The sequence below is a fragment of the Brienomyrus brachyistius genome, chromosome 9 (assembly GCF_023856365.1).
Source record: "Brienomyrus brachyistius isolate T26 chromosome 9, BBRACH_0.4, whole genome shotgun sequence".
NCBI classification, from domain to species: domain Eukaryota; kingdom Metazoa; phylum Chordata; class Actinopteri; order Osteoglossiformes; family Mormyridae; genus Brienomyrus; species Brienomyrus brachyistius.
The window spans coordinates 7,029,990-7,048,050 of record NC_064541.1 but is presented as its reverse complement, the minus strand read 5'-3'; the positions used below and the strand labels follow the sequence as shown (position 1 = coordinate 7,048,050).

The 18,061-nt window shown below is 42.2% G+C and overlaps 1 protein-coding gene across 4 annotated transcripts; it reads right to left on the bottom strand.

Annotated features, from left to right (window-relative positions):
• Positions 1-1,779: 1,779 nt before the first annotated feature.
• On the bottom strand, positions 1,780-14,535 carry LOC125749644 (kelch-like protein 10). Of its 4 annotated transcripts, none has more exons than XM_049027102.1 (5): positions 7,710-9,083; positions 5,422-5,911; positions 4,436-5,047; positions 3,280-3,429; positions 1,780-2,762 (listed from the first exon to the last, which is right to left on the bottom strand). In XM_049027102.1, the coding sequence occupies exons 1-5, from the start codon at positions 7,853-7,855 to the stop codon at positions 2,457-2,459; spliced, it is 1,704 nt and encodes a 567-aa protein (XP_048883059.1). In that variant the 5' UTR covers positions 7,856-9,083; the 3' UTR covers positions 1,780-2,456. The 4 variants fall into 4 exon arrangements, with proteins under 4 accessions (XP_048883059.1, XP_048883063.1, XP_048883062.1 ...); XM_049027106.1 differs by having other exon boundaries at positions 8,823-9,083; XM_049027105.1 differs by having other exon boundaries at positions 5,422-7,312; positions 7,710-7,817.
• Between the last annotated feature and the right edge of the window lie 3,526 nt (positions 14,536-18,061).

The following is an 18,061-nucleotide window of genomic DNA, read 5'->3' as shown; positions in this document are numbered from 1 at the left end:
AAACAATGGTGGCCCTTTAAATCATTGGGCCATGAAAAAATGTCAAAGCAAAGCAGAAATATCCCGCTGACACAAACTGACCCTCTTCCTACGGTGGCTGCTTTCGCCTATCTGGGAGTAGCTTTGTTGCTTCATCTCCTGCCTGATTTTGGGTAAAAACCAGGATGGTTGTGGTGTCACATGAGATAAAATACAGCGGCGGCTAGAATAGTGATGAACGACTTGGACCTAAAACTGCCATGCAGCAAATTTTGGAGTTTGCCGGCGAACCCGTCTAAATATTGCATGAGCGGCAGCATGGTGGGGGGCTGGAGACTACTGCCAAAACCACATAGCTTCCAAAAAATCCCGTCACTGTTATGTGTTAACAAACTGGTGTGTCACTCATTTAAGAGGCTATAGAGGAAAACCACGAAACATAAGAGAAAGATGCTTGAGCCAAAAGTATGAAGAGGTGTCAAGACAGAAGATATGCTGTTCATGCTATAGTCTTTACATCCCAGATCATATAGGGCCCCCAATCAAGACCAATCCAACACAGCCAGTGCTAACATGTACAGCAAAGGAGGAGATGTGTTATCAAGTTTTACCCAGCTTGTCTCAAGACAGACTCTCCACTCAGTTCAGCTTCTAACTTTCTGTACACCGGAGATCATTGGGAAGCTCAGCACTGCATTGGTGACAACTAACTGTAACACTATGGTTACAATATGGTTCCTTATAGTAACTTAGTAGTAACTCAGTTACTACTCAAGAACAAATATAGTAAATCAGTGGTTCTCAAAGTCGGTCCACGGGCCCCACTGCCCTGCTTGTTTTCTAGCTATCCCTGCCCCACACGCTAGTCCCAGCTGTCTTTCAGCTTCTGATTGACTGAACACACCTGATCCAGGTAATCAGCAGTGTGCAGGGCAGGGAGAGCTGGAAAACAAGCAGGGCAGTGGGGCCCGAGGACCAACTTTGAGAACCACTGTAGTAAATAAACATGAAGAGTTTGTTCATGATTAATTAAGATTATATATTATTTCTGCTCCTTCAAGTAAAGTGTTACCACATTTGCCTTTTCTAGCCCCCAGCAGAGTAAAAGATACCTGGTTAGGCTGAGGACTTCATATTTTCATTAAGGGGGTCCTATCGTGCTCATTTTCACTGTTCATAATTTTATTTTTGGGATCAACCAGAACAAATTTACATGCTTCATTGTTCACTGTCTATAGCTCTGTCTGAAACACTCTGTTGGAGCATTAAGCGTCACCCCTTGCTCAGCTTGCACTACACATTCCCCCCATCTTGCAATCTGCAGAGATCCTTGTCGGTAGGTGGCCAATAAGAACTTTGTTATGAGGTGACCTCACCATGTCACAGAAATAAGGACTGCAATTCCAGCAAGGTGTTTCATGCAGATTAGAAGAGTGGTTTCTGTGGTGAGAGTTACTCCCTTTGGCCTTAAGATTTTTCAGATTGTTTACAGGCAAATAAAATTATATAATACACTAAACATGATTAATATTCTGTATATAGTCGCTCAGTGGGTGAAATTGTAGATTCATCTCCAGGGTTAGGGGATTTGGATTCCATACCCACCTCTACGTGTTTTTAATCTGCCCATTGTGAGTGTATGTCCTGTAATGGACGGGTATCCCACCCACTCTGTCCCCTGTGTTGTGCCTATCTAAAAAGGCTTTATCTTCACCTGGATGCTGCACTGAATTAGGTAACACCATCAAAAACTCAAATAAAATAAAATTTGTCAACAGGTAAATGAACAGAGATGCAGGATAGTTCAGGTATTGCTTTATTTAAAGTACTCACAGAAAGTCTGGGGACACTTGTTTAATTCAGTAAAAATACTGCAAATTTATTGGTTTCATAACAAAAATCATTCATTCAAAATATTCATTTCAAGTAATAATAAATCAAAGCCAAAATTAGAATTTTAAAAGAGCTGTTCTGACTTTAGAAAAGTTTATTGAAAGCAGTCTCATTTGGGTGCTTTTTAATTAGTAGCACCTTTGTAGTAACATAAAGCACCAAACATTTATGTTAAGTATCCCTTTGGGAGCCACTGACAACTGCAATTAATAGCATAAGGGCAGCTTAATGAGTCAGTCAAAAAATTATGACATTTAATAAAAAGGAAATGTCTGTGCGGAAGATATATGCAGAAATGCTAACACTTGTCAATGGACTTTTGTTATGAAACCATTAAATTTGTAACATCCATCCATCCATTTTCCAAACCGCTTATCCTACTGGGTCGTGGGGGGTCTGGAGCCTATCCCGGAAGCAATGGGCACGAGCCAGGGAACAACCCAGGATGGGGGGCCAGCCCATCGCAGGACACACGACCCAGTAGGATAAGCAGTTTGGAAAATGGATGGATGGATGAATTCGGGGTGGGGGGTACAGGCTGTTGGGGACAGTTGGGTTCGTCTCCTCCTGGTGGCCATCAGGCACTAGCGAGGTGCAGCGTATTGCATGATGGCAGGATGTGCAGGTACTACGCAGCAGCTAAAGTTTTTGTTGGGTGTGCACATGTTCTGGGCGCTGTACCAGCTGCCTGTCTCTGCATCATAGCACTCCACCCTGCTCGAGACACTGAACCCATCGGTTCCGCCCATCACGAACAGCAGGCCATCGATCACCTCGATTCCAAAGTTGCTCCGTGACATAAACATGGGGGCCACAGCATTCCAGCGATTGGAAAGAGGGTCATAGGCCTCTACGCTCCGCAGGTGGTGAGACCCATTGGTACCGCCCACCTAGGAGACGCCAAAGGTAAGTGGTCACTCGGATAGCAAAAGCATGAGCGAAGTCATCAACACTTTCCTTAAGAAATTTTAGCTGGAAAAGGTACAATTTGGTGAAAACTGAGAGCCATCAAAACAGACTCCCTGTGCTGCTATCTTTTACTTTTATTATTATTACAAAATTACACTTGCAGTTACACATACACTGAAAAAAACAACAATCTGACCAGTTTTGTCGGCATCTACAGAATGTAACTAAGAATCTAAGCTTTACTACCTGAGCTTGCAGCTGAGACCCCCCCCCCCCCCAGTATATTCATTTACAACCCAGAGATGAATGCAGGGAGGCTAAAGAGGGTGACATGATTTTTATGTGCATTCAGATAAACCTTCACAGCAGGTTATTTCTGATAGTGAACTCTTTTGTTTGATTTAAGCACATTACAATTCATGACGCAGCAGCGAAGGCAAAAAACTGTGAGTCTCACAAATAAAACGTGAGGTTGGACACAAAAAAAGAGTCACTCACCGCATAGATTTTCTCCTTATAAGCCACGACTCCAACTCCATTTCGGGCAGTGCTCATTGGAGTGATTGCGGTCCATTGGTCAGTGAATGGGTCATAGCATTCAGCAGAAGAAAGGCTGTCAGTTCCATTGTAGCCCCCACAGATGTATATCTAGGAAAACCAGTTTAAATGTGATGACTATCATACTGTAAATGATTGGAGATGGAGATCTAGAAAGAGTAAATGCAGATTTTGCTAATGCATGTTGAATCCATCCATCTACCATAAAAGTTAATTCAGTACCGGGTCTTGGTGAACCTGGAGCTTACCCCACAAGGTAGGGGATTTACACAAAAAAGTTCATTGTAACACCAACATGAAAGTACGTGCTATGGATAGGGTAAAGGCTGGTTCATTCTTCTCCGTATGCATACTAGCGGACGTGTCGACTTGGACATTTATGACGTGTTTGACATCATTGTACGCCACCGTGGAAGAACGCCTACTGCACTCCAAATCTCTATCCGCACAGCGGTGTACGGACACTCTGCGCATAAACGATTCATTAGTGTCCAGTTTAAATACCAACATGGATGCTTTTGACTAGCGGTGGGGTAGTTTGCAAACCCTACAGACTATTTACAAGGTTATTTACATCTATTACATACATGTAGAGAAGGTATGAACCAGCCTCAAGACAGGGTTCCTCAATTCCAGTCCTGGGTGGCCAAAATCCAATGCAGTTTGCAGATTTCTCTGCTCAAACATACATTGATCAGCTAATTTCAAGATTTAGTAGATGTGTTTGAACAATCTACAAACTGTGTTGGTTTCTGGCCCTCCAGGACCGAAATTGGAGAAACCAGGTGTGAGAACACCAGTTCATCTAAGTCTAAGTCTTGGACTGTGGGAGGAATTGCACAAACACAGAGCCAGGTCAGGACTCAGTGCCCGCACTTCTAAACTATGACACCACAGTGTCTGTTGAGACACCAATGTGCAATTAATGCACACCAATAATGCAGTTATGTTATATGATTAATCCAAACACTTGAAACACTGAATTTAGCAATTATGGACTAATATCAGCAATATGAAGAGAAAGACAGCTGCTGAATGTGTAAAATAATCAATTTCAAGGGGAAAATTAGGGTAAACACAGTTGGCTTTGACTTACCTTGCCATGTAGTGCGGTGGCACTGGCATGGCTTCGCCGTTCATTTAATGGCTGGATTACAGTCCATTGATCAGTGTCCGGGTTATACCGCTCCACTGTGTTGATGCGTCTGGAGCCGTTTAACCCGCCCATGGCATAAATGAAGCCATCAAGTACAGCCACACTAACATAACAGCGGCGCGAGTTCATTGGGGCGACCCGCTGCCACGTCCGTGTCATGGGGTCGAACCTGCGCACGGTGCTGATGCAGGACAGGCCGTCATACCCCCCGATGCAATAGACATGTCCTTTGAGGTATGCAGTGCCGTGGAAGGACACGGGGGGCATCTCCTCTTGCGTGGCATCCACCCAGCGGTCGGCCCAGCTATCGTAGGCTTCAATCCAGTTAGTTGGGTGGTGTCTCCAGCCACCAATGGCCAACAAGATCTCCGAAGGCAGGCGTGGGCGGATCAGTGGGTTGTCAAAGTCGGAAGATGGACTTTTAAAGTCAAGTTCATATATGGCCTTTAAAACTTCACTGACAATGGGCCTACACGCCACATCAGCCTTCACAAGATCATTGTTTTTAACAGTCTTAATAAAGTGTTCTGGAGTCATACGAGCCATCCGCACCTACACAGAAAAACAGGACAAGAGAATTCCCATGAACTCCTTAGTGCATTATGTGTATCTCTGGAAAAGAGTAACGTCACATAAAGTATAAAAATATAACAGCAAGGTCAAATTTTAATTTCTTATTTTCATAATGCTTCAGCTGAAGCCATTTACTTTGAAAAGCTATGTCAGTTAACACTTGTTTAATGTAACACATTTGAGTGTTTTCCATTAATTTGTTTGTTAGACTCTACTTCTGGGTGTAATTCTCGAAAGCCTAGGTTGTAGATTTATAGGACTTACTCTCTAGCTACAGTAATAAGGATTTCACTGAATTAATGGTTTATTGTTATGTCTACACGTCAGTGAGAACAATGTAAAATTATAATCACTTTGGGCAGCAGCACTGAAAGGTGGGCCTTACGGCTGGCAGGCTCGTGCTTGATCCAGCGGAGGATGGCGTCAAAGACGACATCCTCCTGCCTGACGTTCAGCTCGTCCTTTTCAATTATATCACAGAGCTGTTGCAGGGTGAGCTCTGTGAACTCTTTGGAGGTGCCGGCGACCTCCTTGAAGTTCTTCAGGATTGTGTTGAAGGCAGACTGATGCAGCTCATTGAGACAGTGGATATCAGCAATTTTAAAAAGGCCAACACAATTCTCGAGACAGAGTTGCTTAAGAAGGAAGTCACTGCAGCGCTTCACGATGCCTAGGATGTTCAACTCATCAGCGGCTGCCAGGAGACTCTCCACATTGTCTACTGTGATGAGCACAGAGTACGTGTAAGCGTACTCGATGATGTGCTTCATCGTTTCCGGGGAAATGTTCGGGAATTCGTATTCATACTTTCCTGGGATATTCCAGGCACCGGTGAACATCGCCCTGAAAAACAACCCAGATGTGACTTATTTAATAAATATGGGTTTTACAGACAGAGTTAAATTACTGGCTTTTTGACTTTGTTTTAACCAGGGACCCCCAAATGAAAATCAACCAGACCTCCTGCCCCAGATGATCACATGGGTACTCATACGATCCTTGTGTGTGCCACGCCCCCCTGATTATCCACGTGTGCTTCCCCGATCGTATCCAGCTGTACCTTGTTGTTTTGCTCTGTCTTGTCTATTTCAGTCCCTGTTTTGCTTTAGTTCATGGTCTGTCATTGATGTTAGTAGATGTTCGTACTAGCTGTTCTGTCCTGTCCCATGAATAAACCCCTAGTTTAGCCCGTATTTCCCCTGTCTGCCTGCTTCCTACCTGAGCGATCACCCGTTCAAGCCCGATCGTGACAGAATGACAGACCACATAAAGAGGAAAAAGCAGAGGAGAAGGAGGAGACCAGAGGCGACGACGATCCGCCTGGGAGCTTGCTCTCTTGGTGGGCTTTGCTGGGTCGGCTGTCGCCTGCAGGTCCCCCTCCGAAGCCTCGTAGCCATGCCTCACTCCCGCCGCCGACTTCTCGTCGGTCGCCTGCGGGCTCCCCGGCTGCGGCTCCTCAGTTGCCTGCAGTTCCCCCCACTCCAGCGCGTAGGAGGACGTCGTCGCCTGCTGCGGCTCCCCACCTCTCCTTGCCCTTTCCAGAGTCCCCTACAGCTCCCTCGTCCCCTTCCCTGGTCATCCCTCCAACTCCCTCCTCGGTCCCTCCGTCTGTCCCTCGCCCAGCCTCCTCTGCCCCTCTGAGGTCCCCTCCTGCTCCGGCTGCCTGCGGCCCCTCCGGCTGCCACCCGTCGCCCGCTGGGGCTCCCCTTTATTCCCCCTCCTTCTCTCCTTGGTCTCCCGTCTTTGTCCCTCCTATGTTTATTCCTCATCCTGTTGTTCCTCCCATCTCTGCTCCTCGTCCCCCGGTGTTCCCTTCAATCACTCCCGGCCCTTTTGTCCCGCCTGTTCCCTCCGTGTCCCCTTTCCTGATCTGTTTGTCCGCCTTCCCTGTCCTATGTCAGGTCCTGTCCTACTTCCTGTCTCTGTGCCAGTTCTGTGTTTCTGTCCTGTTCCCTGTGCCCCATTATTGGTTTGTTCCTCTTTTCCAGGTCTCGTCTCCCTCGTCTCGTCCGTCGCCTCCCCTGAGGCGCGCCCGGAGAGCGCGCCTTTGGGGGGGGTTCTGTCACGCCAAGCTTGCACGGTTCTCGTGTGTGCCACGCCCCCCTGATTATCCACGTGTGCTTCCCCGATCGTACCCAGCTGTACCTTGTTGTTTTGCTCTGTCTTGTCTATTTCAGTCCCTGTTTTGCTTTAGTTCATGGTCTGTCATTGATGTTAGTAGATGTCCGTACTAGCTATTCTGTCCTGTCCCATGAATAAACCCCTAGTTTAGCCCGTATTTCGCCTGTCTGCCTGCTTACTGCCTGCTCGCCTCCCTGAGCGATCACCTGTTCAAGCCCGATCATGACACCGGGGCTTTCGTTTCTATTTTTCCGGTAGCGGCTCCTCCTCAAATATTTATAGCTTGGACCAACATGGTCCATTTTCTATATTTTTATTATATGGCAAAAGTTAAGGCAATTCACTTAATTGCTGCACACAAATATTTCTTATGAACTCTATACTACACTAATATAACACAATAATGCATTTAACACACTTTCTGTTATAGAGACATTGTCAGGGAGAGGTCGTTACTAAAGACAGAAAAAACTTTTTCTTGTTTGGGCATCATTAGCACATATGGATCACAGCTACTTACTTGAAAAAGGAGCTACAGCCACACAGAATTATTTTGTGAGCTTCGAATTTAACATCCTTGGCCACAAGGACCACATCACAGAGCTTTCTGGCGAGCCGTAGCTCATTGAAAACTTTGTAATTCTGGGATGTCATTTCCTGCTCCATTTCTCTTGCTTCTTTTCACCGAAATGATTAACAACGGACTTGTACGTCAATATAACGATGACGCGTTTAGAACGCAAGACCCAGATTTTGCGTCATAGTGTTTTGATTTAAATTTACATTTGTGTTGCAACGTTTATTGGAGAAAAAAAAATTTGCTTGTACAATCGGCTGTACAAGAACAAGTAAAATGTTTTAACAGCACTTTCGGTAACTGTTTACTGTGTTTATCTCAGAATTTAAGTTTTATTTATCTATTATGTACGAATAGTCAAGTCATACGGAAGCCCTGAACCACATTTGATTTTTGCACATAGCAGACTATAAATGTTTTATAATTTATATTACACAAACATCTTCCCAATACCGAGTGTACTAGCAGGACAACTCAAATCCATTGTTGTTCTGCCCACAAGTGGCAGATATTATTTGTGCAAAGCTTAACACGATCTATTATTATGTCGAAATAACGAGATAAGATCCCGTTATAACGACTTATGGCGAAATAATGACTTATTGTCTCCGAAAAAAATTAATCAAATGCTATTCAGGGCTTCCGTAAAATCCCAAATTTTATTGATTTTTTTTTTAATGACTCCCGCCGCCCCCGTAAATTTTTCCCCCGTCCCGTCCTATAGTCCCGTGATTAACATTGAATTTGACTCCCATCCCGCTGGATTCCCGAAAAAATGTCAACCTCTAGTTGAAGCAAAACGCATTTTAGTCATCTATAAAAATGTCCACATAAAAATCAATACAGTAAAATCCATTTATAACGGACTTCAAGGGACCTGGCAAAACAGTCCGTTATATCCAGAGTTGCCATATGTCCAGAACACAACTACAGGACACCATTTACTTATGCCACACCCCAGCAGACACACTTGTGGTATGGATTATTATATTGTACATGTTGTAATCCAAATTCACCTGACCAGATACGTGAATATTAATAATCCCAACGACGTACCTGCGCTGGATATCACCCACTGCATGTCCGTTATAGCCGAACAGAATTACAGCTAAAAGCGGCCCTGGAGACCAAATTGTTTGTCCCTTATAAGCGAAATTCCGTTATATGCGAGTCCGTTATATCCGATGCTTTTTCTGCATGTTCTTAATGGCGCACGCTCTGGACCAGCGGACCCCGTCCGTTATAGACGATATTCCGTTATAAAATATGGAAGATTATAAACACAAAAATTCAAATGGCTATTCATTTTGCTATGTAAGGAATAATTGACGACGGGCCGTTGAATTATTAGAAAATAATGCACACCCGAGGTGGTCGGGTTACACCTCGGGTGTGCATTATTTTCTAATAATTCAACGGTCCGGAGTCAATTATTCCGCTTATACTACGGTTGCCACACCTCAAGACATCGATCAGATTATATATTTCAAGGGATTCGTCCGGTTTTTCTACTTAAATCGCTATTGTGAGTAGGATTATTTCTTCCGCATCTCATCGAACGACTCTTTTGCTAGTTCCAAAACGTCATTTTAAAGCTGGCAATGGAGGCTTGAGCCGTTGATAGCAGACTGATGCAGTTAATAATGAAGTTAATAGAAAGGGAGCGAGAGAGACACAGAGAAAGAGAAACAGAGAGAGAGAGAGAGCTTGTATGAATTAGGCTACCTCTGTGTGTCCCTCAACAGTGTTCTGAAGCACCGTCTCTAAACTGTAAGTCTGCTTTAAGATGCAGCGCTGTTATTACCTCGCTAGTGAGAAATGTCATGTGTAGCCTTTAAGTTGGTACACTAGGCTAACTAATACTGCTGCAGCCCAGTTGTTGAAAGTTTCATATTCACCGTAAATATTAAAATTTACTTTCGGAAAATCGTCTGTCATGTTGTTGTTTTTGTTAGTCCTGTGTGCTGTATAGGTACTGTATGCTATTTTCCGTTATTACAGTTAACTATGCGAAGTGATATGGAACTGTAATGCGGTCAAGAGAGCTACCTGGAACTACGTTCGCCGTGCGGTTATCTGAAAATAATTGCACACCTCAGAACGTTCGTCAGCCAATCAGATTAAAGCATTAAACGGTCCCGTAGTATAATGATAAAATTATATTCAATCAGAGCATGCATTTGTCATTTCAATATTGAATCTGAGCATGTCATTTGAAAATACGTATTGCAAGCGGCAATTAAATGTGCAAAGTGCTTGTGTAATCCTTAATTCATTTCAAGATATTTTGAATAATAAATACAACAACAAGGCATTGAACTGACAAATGCATGCTCTGATCGAATATTGAATTGCCAGTTGCAAAATTGATATGCATTTGAATATTTGTGCTTATAATCTTTCATATACGTGTACGCTACACCTACAATAAGTTGGGCCCGACTCTGTGCGCCAGTCATGGGAAAGTGCACCGTGATTGGACGGCAAAACTGGAAAGTTTTGGCCAAACGAATACTAGCCAATCACAGCGCGGCGTCGGGAAAATGAACGTTAAAATCGTAAATAGTCAAGTGGTAAGCATGCTGGTGACCATCGATTAGAATTTGTAGAATAGAATGTCTACGTAAAAGAACTGCATTTATATAGCGTTCTTCTACTCGTACGAGTACTCAAAGCGCTTTACATTTTTATGCCTCACTTTCACCCATTCACACACCGGGGGCGGAGGTTGCTATGTTGGGCGCTAACCTGCTTACCCGGAGCAGTTTGGGTTTCAGTGTCTTGCTCAAAGACACGCCGATGAGGTCAGGAGGAAGCGAACCTGGATTCCTCCAGTTGCCGAACGATAGTACTACCGCCTGCGCCACCATCTTCCCCTACGTATTAGTATTCCTTAAAGTTTTAGAGGACAACAGACTGTTCTTAATTTGTTTTCATTAAATATAATATGATATGCATTAACATATGTATTATATATGCTCATATTCTCACGTCCAGAGTAAAAGAAGCAGAGTGCGAAGGGAGCCGTGGAGACGAATGAACGGGATATATTCCGGGATTCTTTAATTAACTTTTCGTGTTGTGCTCTTCTTTGCATCATTTACAACTGAGAACATCAGTTTATAGTTCATAATTCCAAAAACTCAGCAGTCTAAAGTTATGCATTGAAAAGCCACTTTCTAGCCCCCAGCAGAGTAAAAGATACCTGGTTAGGCTGATGACTTCATATTTTCATTAAGGGGGTCCTATCGTGCTCATTTTCACTGTTCATAATTTTATTTTTGGGATCTACCAGAACAAATTTACATGCTTCATTGTTCATTGTCTATAGCTCTGTCTGAAACACTCTGTTGGAGCATTAAGAGTAACCCCTTGCTCAGCTTGTGCTACACATTCCCCCCATCTTGCAATCTGCAGAGATCCTTGTAGGTAGGTGGCCAATAAGAACTGTGTCATGAGGTGACATCACCATGTCACAGAAGTAAGGACTGCAATTCCAGCAAGGTGTTTCATGCAGATTAGAAGAGTGGTTTCTGTGGTGAGAGTTACTCCCTTTGGCCTTAAGATTTTTCAGATTGTTTACAGGCAAATAAAGTTATATAATACACTAAACATGATTAATATTCTGTATATAGTCGCTCAGTGGGTGAAATTGTAGATTCATCTCCAGGGTTAGCGGATTTGAATTCCATACCCACCTCTACATGTTTTTAATCTGCCCATTGTGAGTGTATGTCCTGTAATGGACGGGTATCCCACCCACTCTGTCCCCTGTGTTGTGCCTATCTAAAAAGGCTTTATCTTCACCTGGATGCTGCACTGAATTAGGTAACACCATCAAAAACTCAAATAAAATAAAATTTGTCAACAGGTAAATGAACAGAGATGCAGGATAGTTCAGGTATTGCTTTATTTAAAATACTCACAGAAAGTCTGGGGACACTTGTTTAATTCGGTAAAAATACTGCAAATTTATTGGTTTCATAACAAAAATCATTCATTCAAAATATTAATTTCAAGTAATAATAAATCAAAGCCAAAATTAGAATTTTAAAAGAGCTGTTCTGACTTTAGAAAAGTTTATTGAAAGCAGTCTCATTTGGGTGCTTTTTAATTAGTAGCACCTTTGTAGTAACATAAAGCAACAAACATTTATGTTAAGTATCCCTTTGGGAGCCACTGACAACTGCAATTAATAGCATAAGGGCAGCTTAATGAGTCAGTCAAAAAATTATAACACTTAATAAAAAGAAAATGTCTACCTTGCCATGTAGTGCAGTGGCACTGGCATGGCTTCTCCGTTCATTTAATGGCTGGATTACAGTCCATTGATCAGTGTCCGGGTTATACCGCTCCGCTGTGTTGATGCGTCTGGAGCCGTTTAACCCGCCCATGGCATAAATGAAGCCATCAAGTACAGCCACACTAACATAACAGCGGCGCGAGTTCATTGGGGCGACCCGCTGCCACGTCCGCGTCATGGGGTCGAACCTGCGCACGGTGTTGATGCAGGACAGGCCGTCATACCCCCCGATGCAATAGACATGTCCTTTGAGGTATGCAGTGCCGTGGAAGGACACGGGGGGCATCTCCTCTTGCGTGGCATCCACCCAGCTGTCGTAGGCTTTGATCCAATTGGTTGGGTGGTGTCTCCAGTCACCAATGGCCAACAAGATCTCCGAAGGCAGGCGTGGGCGGATCAGTGGGTTGTCAAAGTCAGAAGATGGACTTTTAAAGTCAAGTTCATATATGGCCTTCAAAACGTCACTGACAATGGGCCTACATGCCACATCAGCCTTCACAAAATCATTGTTTTTTACAGTCTTAATAAAGTGTTCTGGATTCATACGTGCCATCCGCACCTACACAGGAAACCAGAACAAAAGAATTCCCATGAACTCAGTACTTTATGTGTGTCTCTGGAAAAGAGTAACTCTTCACATAAAGTATAAAAATATAACAACAAGGCCAAATTTCTCATTTTCATAATGCCCAGCTGAAGCCATTTACTTTGAAAAGCTATGTCAGTTAACACTTGTTTAATGTAACACATTTGAGTGTTTTCCATTAATTTGTTTGTTAGACTCTACTTCTGGGTGTAATTCTCGAAAGCCTAGGTTGTAGATTTATAGGACTTAGTCTCTAGCTACAGTAATAAGGATTTCACTGAATTAATGGTTTATTGTTATGTCTACACGTCAGTGAGAACAATGTAAAATTATACTCACTTTGGGCAGCAGCACTGAAAGGTGGGCCTTACGGCTGGCAGGCTCGTGCTTGATCCAGCGGAGGATGACGCCAAAGACCACATCCTCCTGTCTGACGTTCAGCTCGTCCTTTTCAATTATATTACAGAGCTGTTGCAGTGTGAGCTCTGGAGACTCTTCCAAGGTGCCGGCGACCTCCTTGAAGTTCTTCAGGATTGTGTTGAAGGCAGACTGATGCAGCTCATTGAGACAGTGGATATCAGCAATTTTAAAAAGGCCAACACAATTCTCGAGACAGAGTTGCTTAAGCAGGAAGTCACTGCAGCGCTTCACGATGCCTAGGATGTTCAACTCATCAGCGGCTGCCAGGAGAATCTCTACACTGTCTATATACTGCGATGAGCACAGAGTACGTGTAAGGGAAATGTTTGGGAATTCGTATTCATACATTCCCGGAATATTCCAGGCACCAGTGAAGCACTCGATGATGTGCTTCATCGTTTCCGGGGAAATGTTTGGGAATTTGTATTCATACATTCCCGGAATATTCCAGGCACCAGTGAACATCGCCCTGAAAAACAACCCAGATGTGACTTATTTAATAAATATGGGTTTTACATACAGAGTTAAATTACTCGCTTTCTGACTTTTTTTACCAGGGACCCCCAAATGAAAATCAACCAGACTTCCTGCCACAGATGATAACATGCGTACTTAAGAACTAGGGACCGGGGGCTTTCATTTAATTTTTTCCGGTAGCGGCTCCTCCTCAAATATTTACAACTTGGACCAACATGGTCCATTTTTTATATTTTTATTGTATGGTAAAAGTTAAGGTGATTCACTTAATAATTGCTGCCCACACATATTTCTTATGAACCCTATGCTACACTAATATAGCACAATAATGCATTTAACAGACTTTCTGTTATCAGAGACTTATTGTTAGGGAGAGGTCGTTACTAAAGAGAGAAAAATCTGACTTTCTCTTGTTTGAGCATCATTAGCACATATGGATCACAGCTACTTACTGGAAAAAGGAGCTACAGCCACACAGAATTATGTTGTGAGCTTCGAATTTAACATCGTTATCCACAAGCACCACACCACTGAGCTTTCCGGCGAGTCGTAGCTCGTTGAAAATTTTGTAAGTCTGGGATGTCATTTCCTGCCCCATTTCTCTTGCTTCTTTTCACCGAAATGATTAACAATGGACTTGTACGTCGTTTTGATTTGAACTTACATTTGTGTTGCAACGTTGATTGGAGAAAAAAATATTTTGCTTGTACAAACGGCTGTACAAGAACAAGTGAAATGTTTTATCAGCACTTTCGGTAACTGTGTACTGTGTTTATCTCAGAATTTAAGTTTTATTTCTCTACTATGTATGAATGGTCAAATCATACGGAAGCCCTAAACCGCATTTGATCAATGCACATGGCAGACTATAAATGCAGTGCAATTTATATTACACAAACATCTTCCCAATATCTAGTGTACTAGCAGGACAACTCAAATGCATTGTTGTTCTGCCCACAAGTGACGGATATTATTTGTGCAAAGCTTAACATGATCTATTATTATGTCGAAATAAGGAGATATCTCGTTATAACGACTTATGTCGAAATAACGACTTATTGTCTCCGAAAAATAATCATCAAATGCAGTTCAGAGCTTCCGTAAAATCCCAAATTTTATTGAAAATTTTAATTTTTTTAATGACTCCCATCCCGCTGAATTCCCGAAAAAAATTCAGCCTCTAGTTGCAGCAAAACGCATTTTAGTCACCTATAAAAATGTCCACATAAAAATCAATATAGTAAAATCCATTTATAACGGACTTCAATGGACCTGGCAAAACAGTCTGTTATATCCAAAGTCCGTTATAATCAGAGTTGCTGTATACCCAGAACACAACTACAGGACACCATTTACTCATGCCACACCCCAGCAGACACACTTGTGGTACACATTATTATATTGTACATGTTGTAATCCAAATTCACCTGGCGTAGCTACGTATCTGGGCTGGATATCACCCCCCTGCATGTCCGTTATAGCCGAACAGAACTACAGCTAATACCGCCCAGGTGACCAAATTGTTTGTCCCTTACAAGCGAAATTCCGTTATATCCGATGCTTTTTCTACACGTTCTTAAAGGCGCAAGGTCGCGATCAGCGGATCTCGTCCGTTACAGACAATATTCCGTTAGAAAATATGTATGATTATAAACAAAAAAAACTCAAATGGCTATTCATTTTGTAATTGACAATTCAATATTCAATTAGAGCATGCATTTGTTATTTCAATATTTAATCTGAGCAAATAATTTGAAAATACGTTTTGCAATCGGCAATTCAATGTGCAAAATGCTTAAGCAATCCTTGGTGCGTTCGATTATTGTGGTGCATTCCATTATTTTGGTGCTTTCGATTATATCTCGGAAATTCCGAGTTTAGTGACATCACGTCCGAAAATCTCCAGTTCGAGCTACCACAACTCGGAACAAACATGGCTGCTTTCATGAATACGCTGCTGTGTGTAGTTGCTTTATATTTTAGTAGTTTTGAAGTAAGATTATTATTTCCGAGAGACAAACAAACAAGAAACACGAACTAGTCAAACCACATTAAAAGCTTTATAAAATATTTTAGTACATTCATAGCGATATTCTTTTTTTTCGAGAGGCAAAAAAAACTACAACAAACCAAGAAAACTAACAAGTCTGGTAAAAATCTCATATTGCATGCTAGAATACTGTTTACGGTCACGACCTGGTATTCTCTAAATCGAACACATGCAATTATATTTATAATTATTAATACATTTAACAAAATTAACATTTTTAAAGATTCTCTGGGTACTCCAGTTTCCCCCAACAGTCCAAAAACATGCTCAGGCTTGATTGGAATTAACAAATTGTCCATAGGAGCGCATGTGTGAGTGAATGGTATGTGAGTGTGCCCTGCGATGGGTTGGTGCCCCATCCTGGGCTGTTCACTGCCTTGCGCCGGTAGCCTCTGGAATATAGGTTCTCAACTCCCCGCAACCCTGAATAGGACAAGTGGTTTCAGAAAATGGATGGATGTATTTCTATAATGGTTGTATTTCAGAAATGGATTTACCTGTTAAAAACAGGCAGCATCACCTTCAGAGCATCAGCTCACCAATTTAATAGTTAATATTTAAACAATTGAAGGCTCGGGATACAGGCTGAACAGAGCTACATTTGTTTGAAATTAGCCACCAATGGAAAATGTTTAGTACAAGGAATATTTAAAATTTTACTATTTATAATAATGACTAATACATGGTTAGGTCTGAAATTAAACCCATGGGGTAGAGGGGATCAGAGGACAGTCGAGAGTTTGCTTCACTAAAAAAAATATGGTTAGCAGCCACCACTGTTAAGGACAGTATGTAAGTGAGATATGAGGCACGGGGGCTTTGGCTGAAGAGGAGACGTGAGCAGAGTGCATTTAAACTTTCATTCCTCCCAGGTACTGGGGATTTCATTTTCCAGAACTGGGTCATAGTGATCCTGGAGCTTATAGCCTAAGGGAAGCTGACCTGGAGAACATCTCTTTGGACTGTGGGAGGAAATCTGGGAACCTGGAGGAATCGCACACAAATGCTGTGGGAGCATGCAAACAGACAGACATACACACATACACAGATGGACAGGTAGACACAGACACACGCAACATGCCTGCCGGTGTAAGGGTACGTGTTTCTGGGCCCTTCCTCAGTACTTTGTGTGTTTGCACTGTTTACAGTTCAGCGGGATCCTGAAAATGTGAACCTCGTAGTTTTCTATAATTCTGAAATCATGGCAGCTTCGAGAAATGGCTTTAAAAATGGATGATTAACAGAAATAATCCTAAATATTTCAGCTTTAATTCTCTGGGGAAAATTGCTGTATTGTGTTGTCATTTGTGTTGTTTCTAATGGTTTATCGCCTGTACAACACTTTGGGTTCAATTCCTATCGTTTAAAAGTGCTCAATAGATAGATAGATCAATAAACAAACAAATACATACATAAACAGAATCTTTAATAAGTAGATATACTTGGGGAAAAATGTTTATCAATAGATATAAAAATATCCATCCATCCATTCATCTATCCAAACAGTTTATACAATATAGTTTCCTAGGCTGTAACAGTTCACTTAAATCAAAATAAATTCTTTGTGTTTTTACCATTTGTTTTTTTGTGACTTTTTAGTTGCCTAAAAACCTGCAATGTGATTCTCAAGGAAACTCTTGAAATTATTAATAGCTATATTGAAATAATACATAGCTGCCTTTTGCTTTATACTCGTACCTCGTGTATCTGGAAGAAATATAGGTAACTGGAAAATGAGCAACTCGGTCAAGGCAATTTCCTGACATTGAAGCTGCATTTGCGCATAAACCATCAGCCTATTTGAATTTTTCAGAAAGACGTTAGGCTACTGCGTTATCATGATCACTTAAAATAATTTTCAGTCATCCAATCTGACTGATACACATGCATATCGACGAGACGCAATTGTGAAGTTCAAGATAGATCTCCATGCGCAATGTCGTTTCATGCAGCTTTCGGGAGCCGTACCGCATAGTGGGAAGCCACACAGCCAAACTGAAACGTTTGGTTCATTTAATAAAAGTTGATGACGTGAGATTTATTGTGCAAATTGAGGGTAACACAGGTACATGAAGCGTGAAATGAGCCCCGCGCGCCGCAAACAAAGCCTGCGGTTTGCTGCTGTTGCTAGGCGCAGGACGCCATCTCCTGGCTGAAGAAAACCCTTAAATATCAAACTGTATTTCTGGGGTAAAACTAGCATAAAGGTCTTATTATAACATAATCATCCGGGATAAGCTCCACAACATCCGTTACCCTGCATAGGACCAGCGGGTATAAGGAATTTCTGGACAAATATTATATTCAGTGCTGTGCAAAAGTCTTAGGCAGTAAAAAGAAATGTTTAAAGCTATTTATCTAAGTAGTTCAGGTATATATGCTCAAAACATTAGAACATACGAAAATTAAGAGTAACACAACAAAATCTAACAAGAATTTCTCCAAAAATTTACTGATAA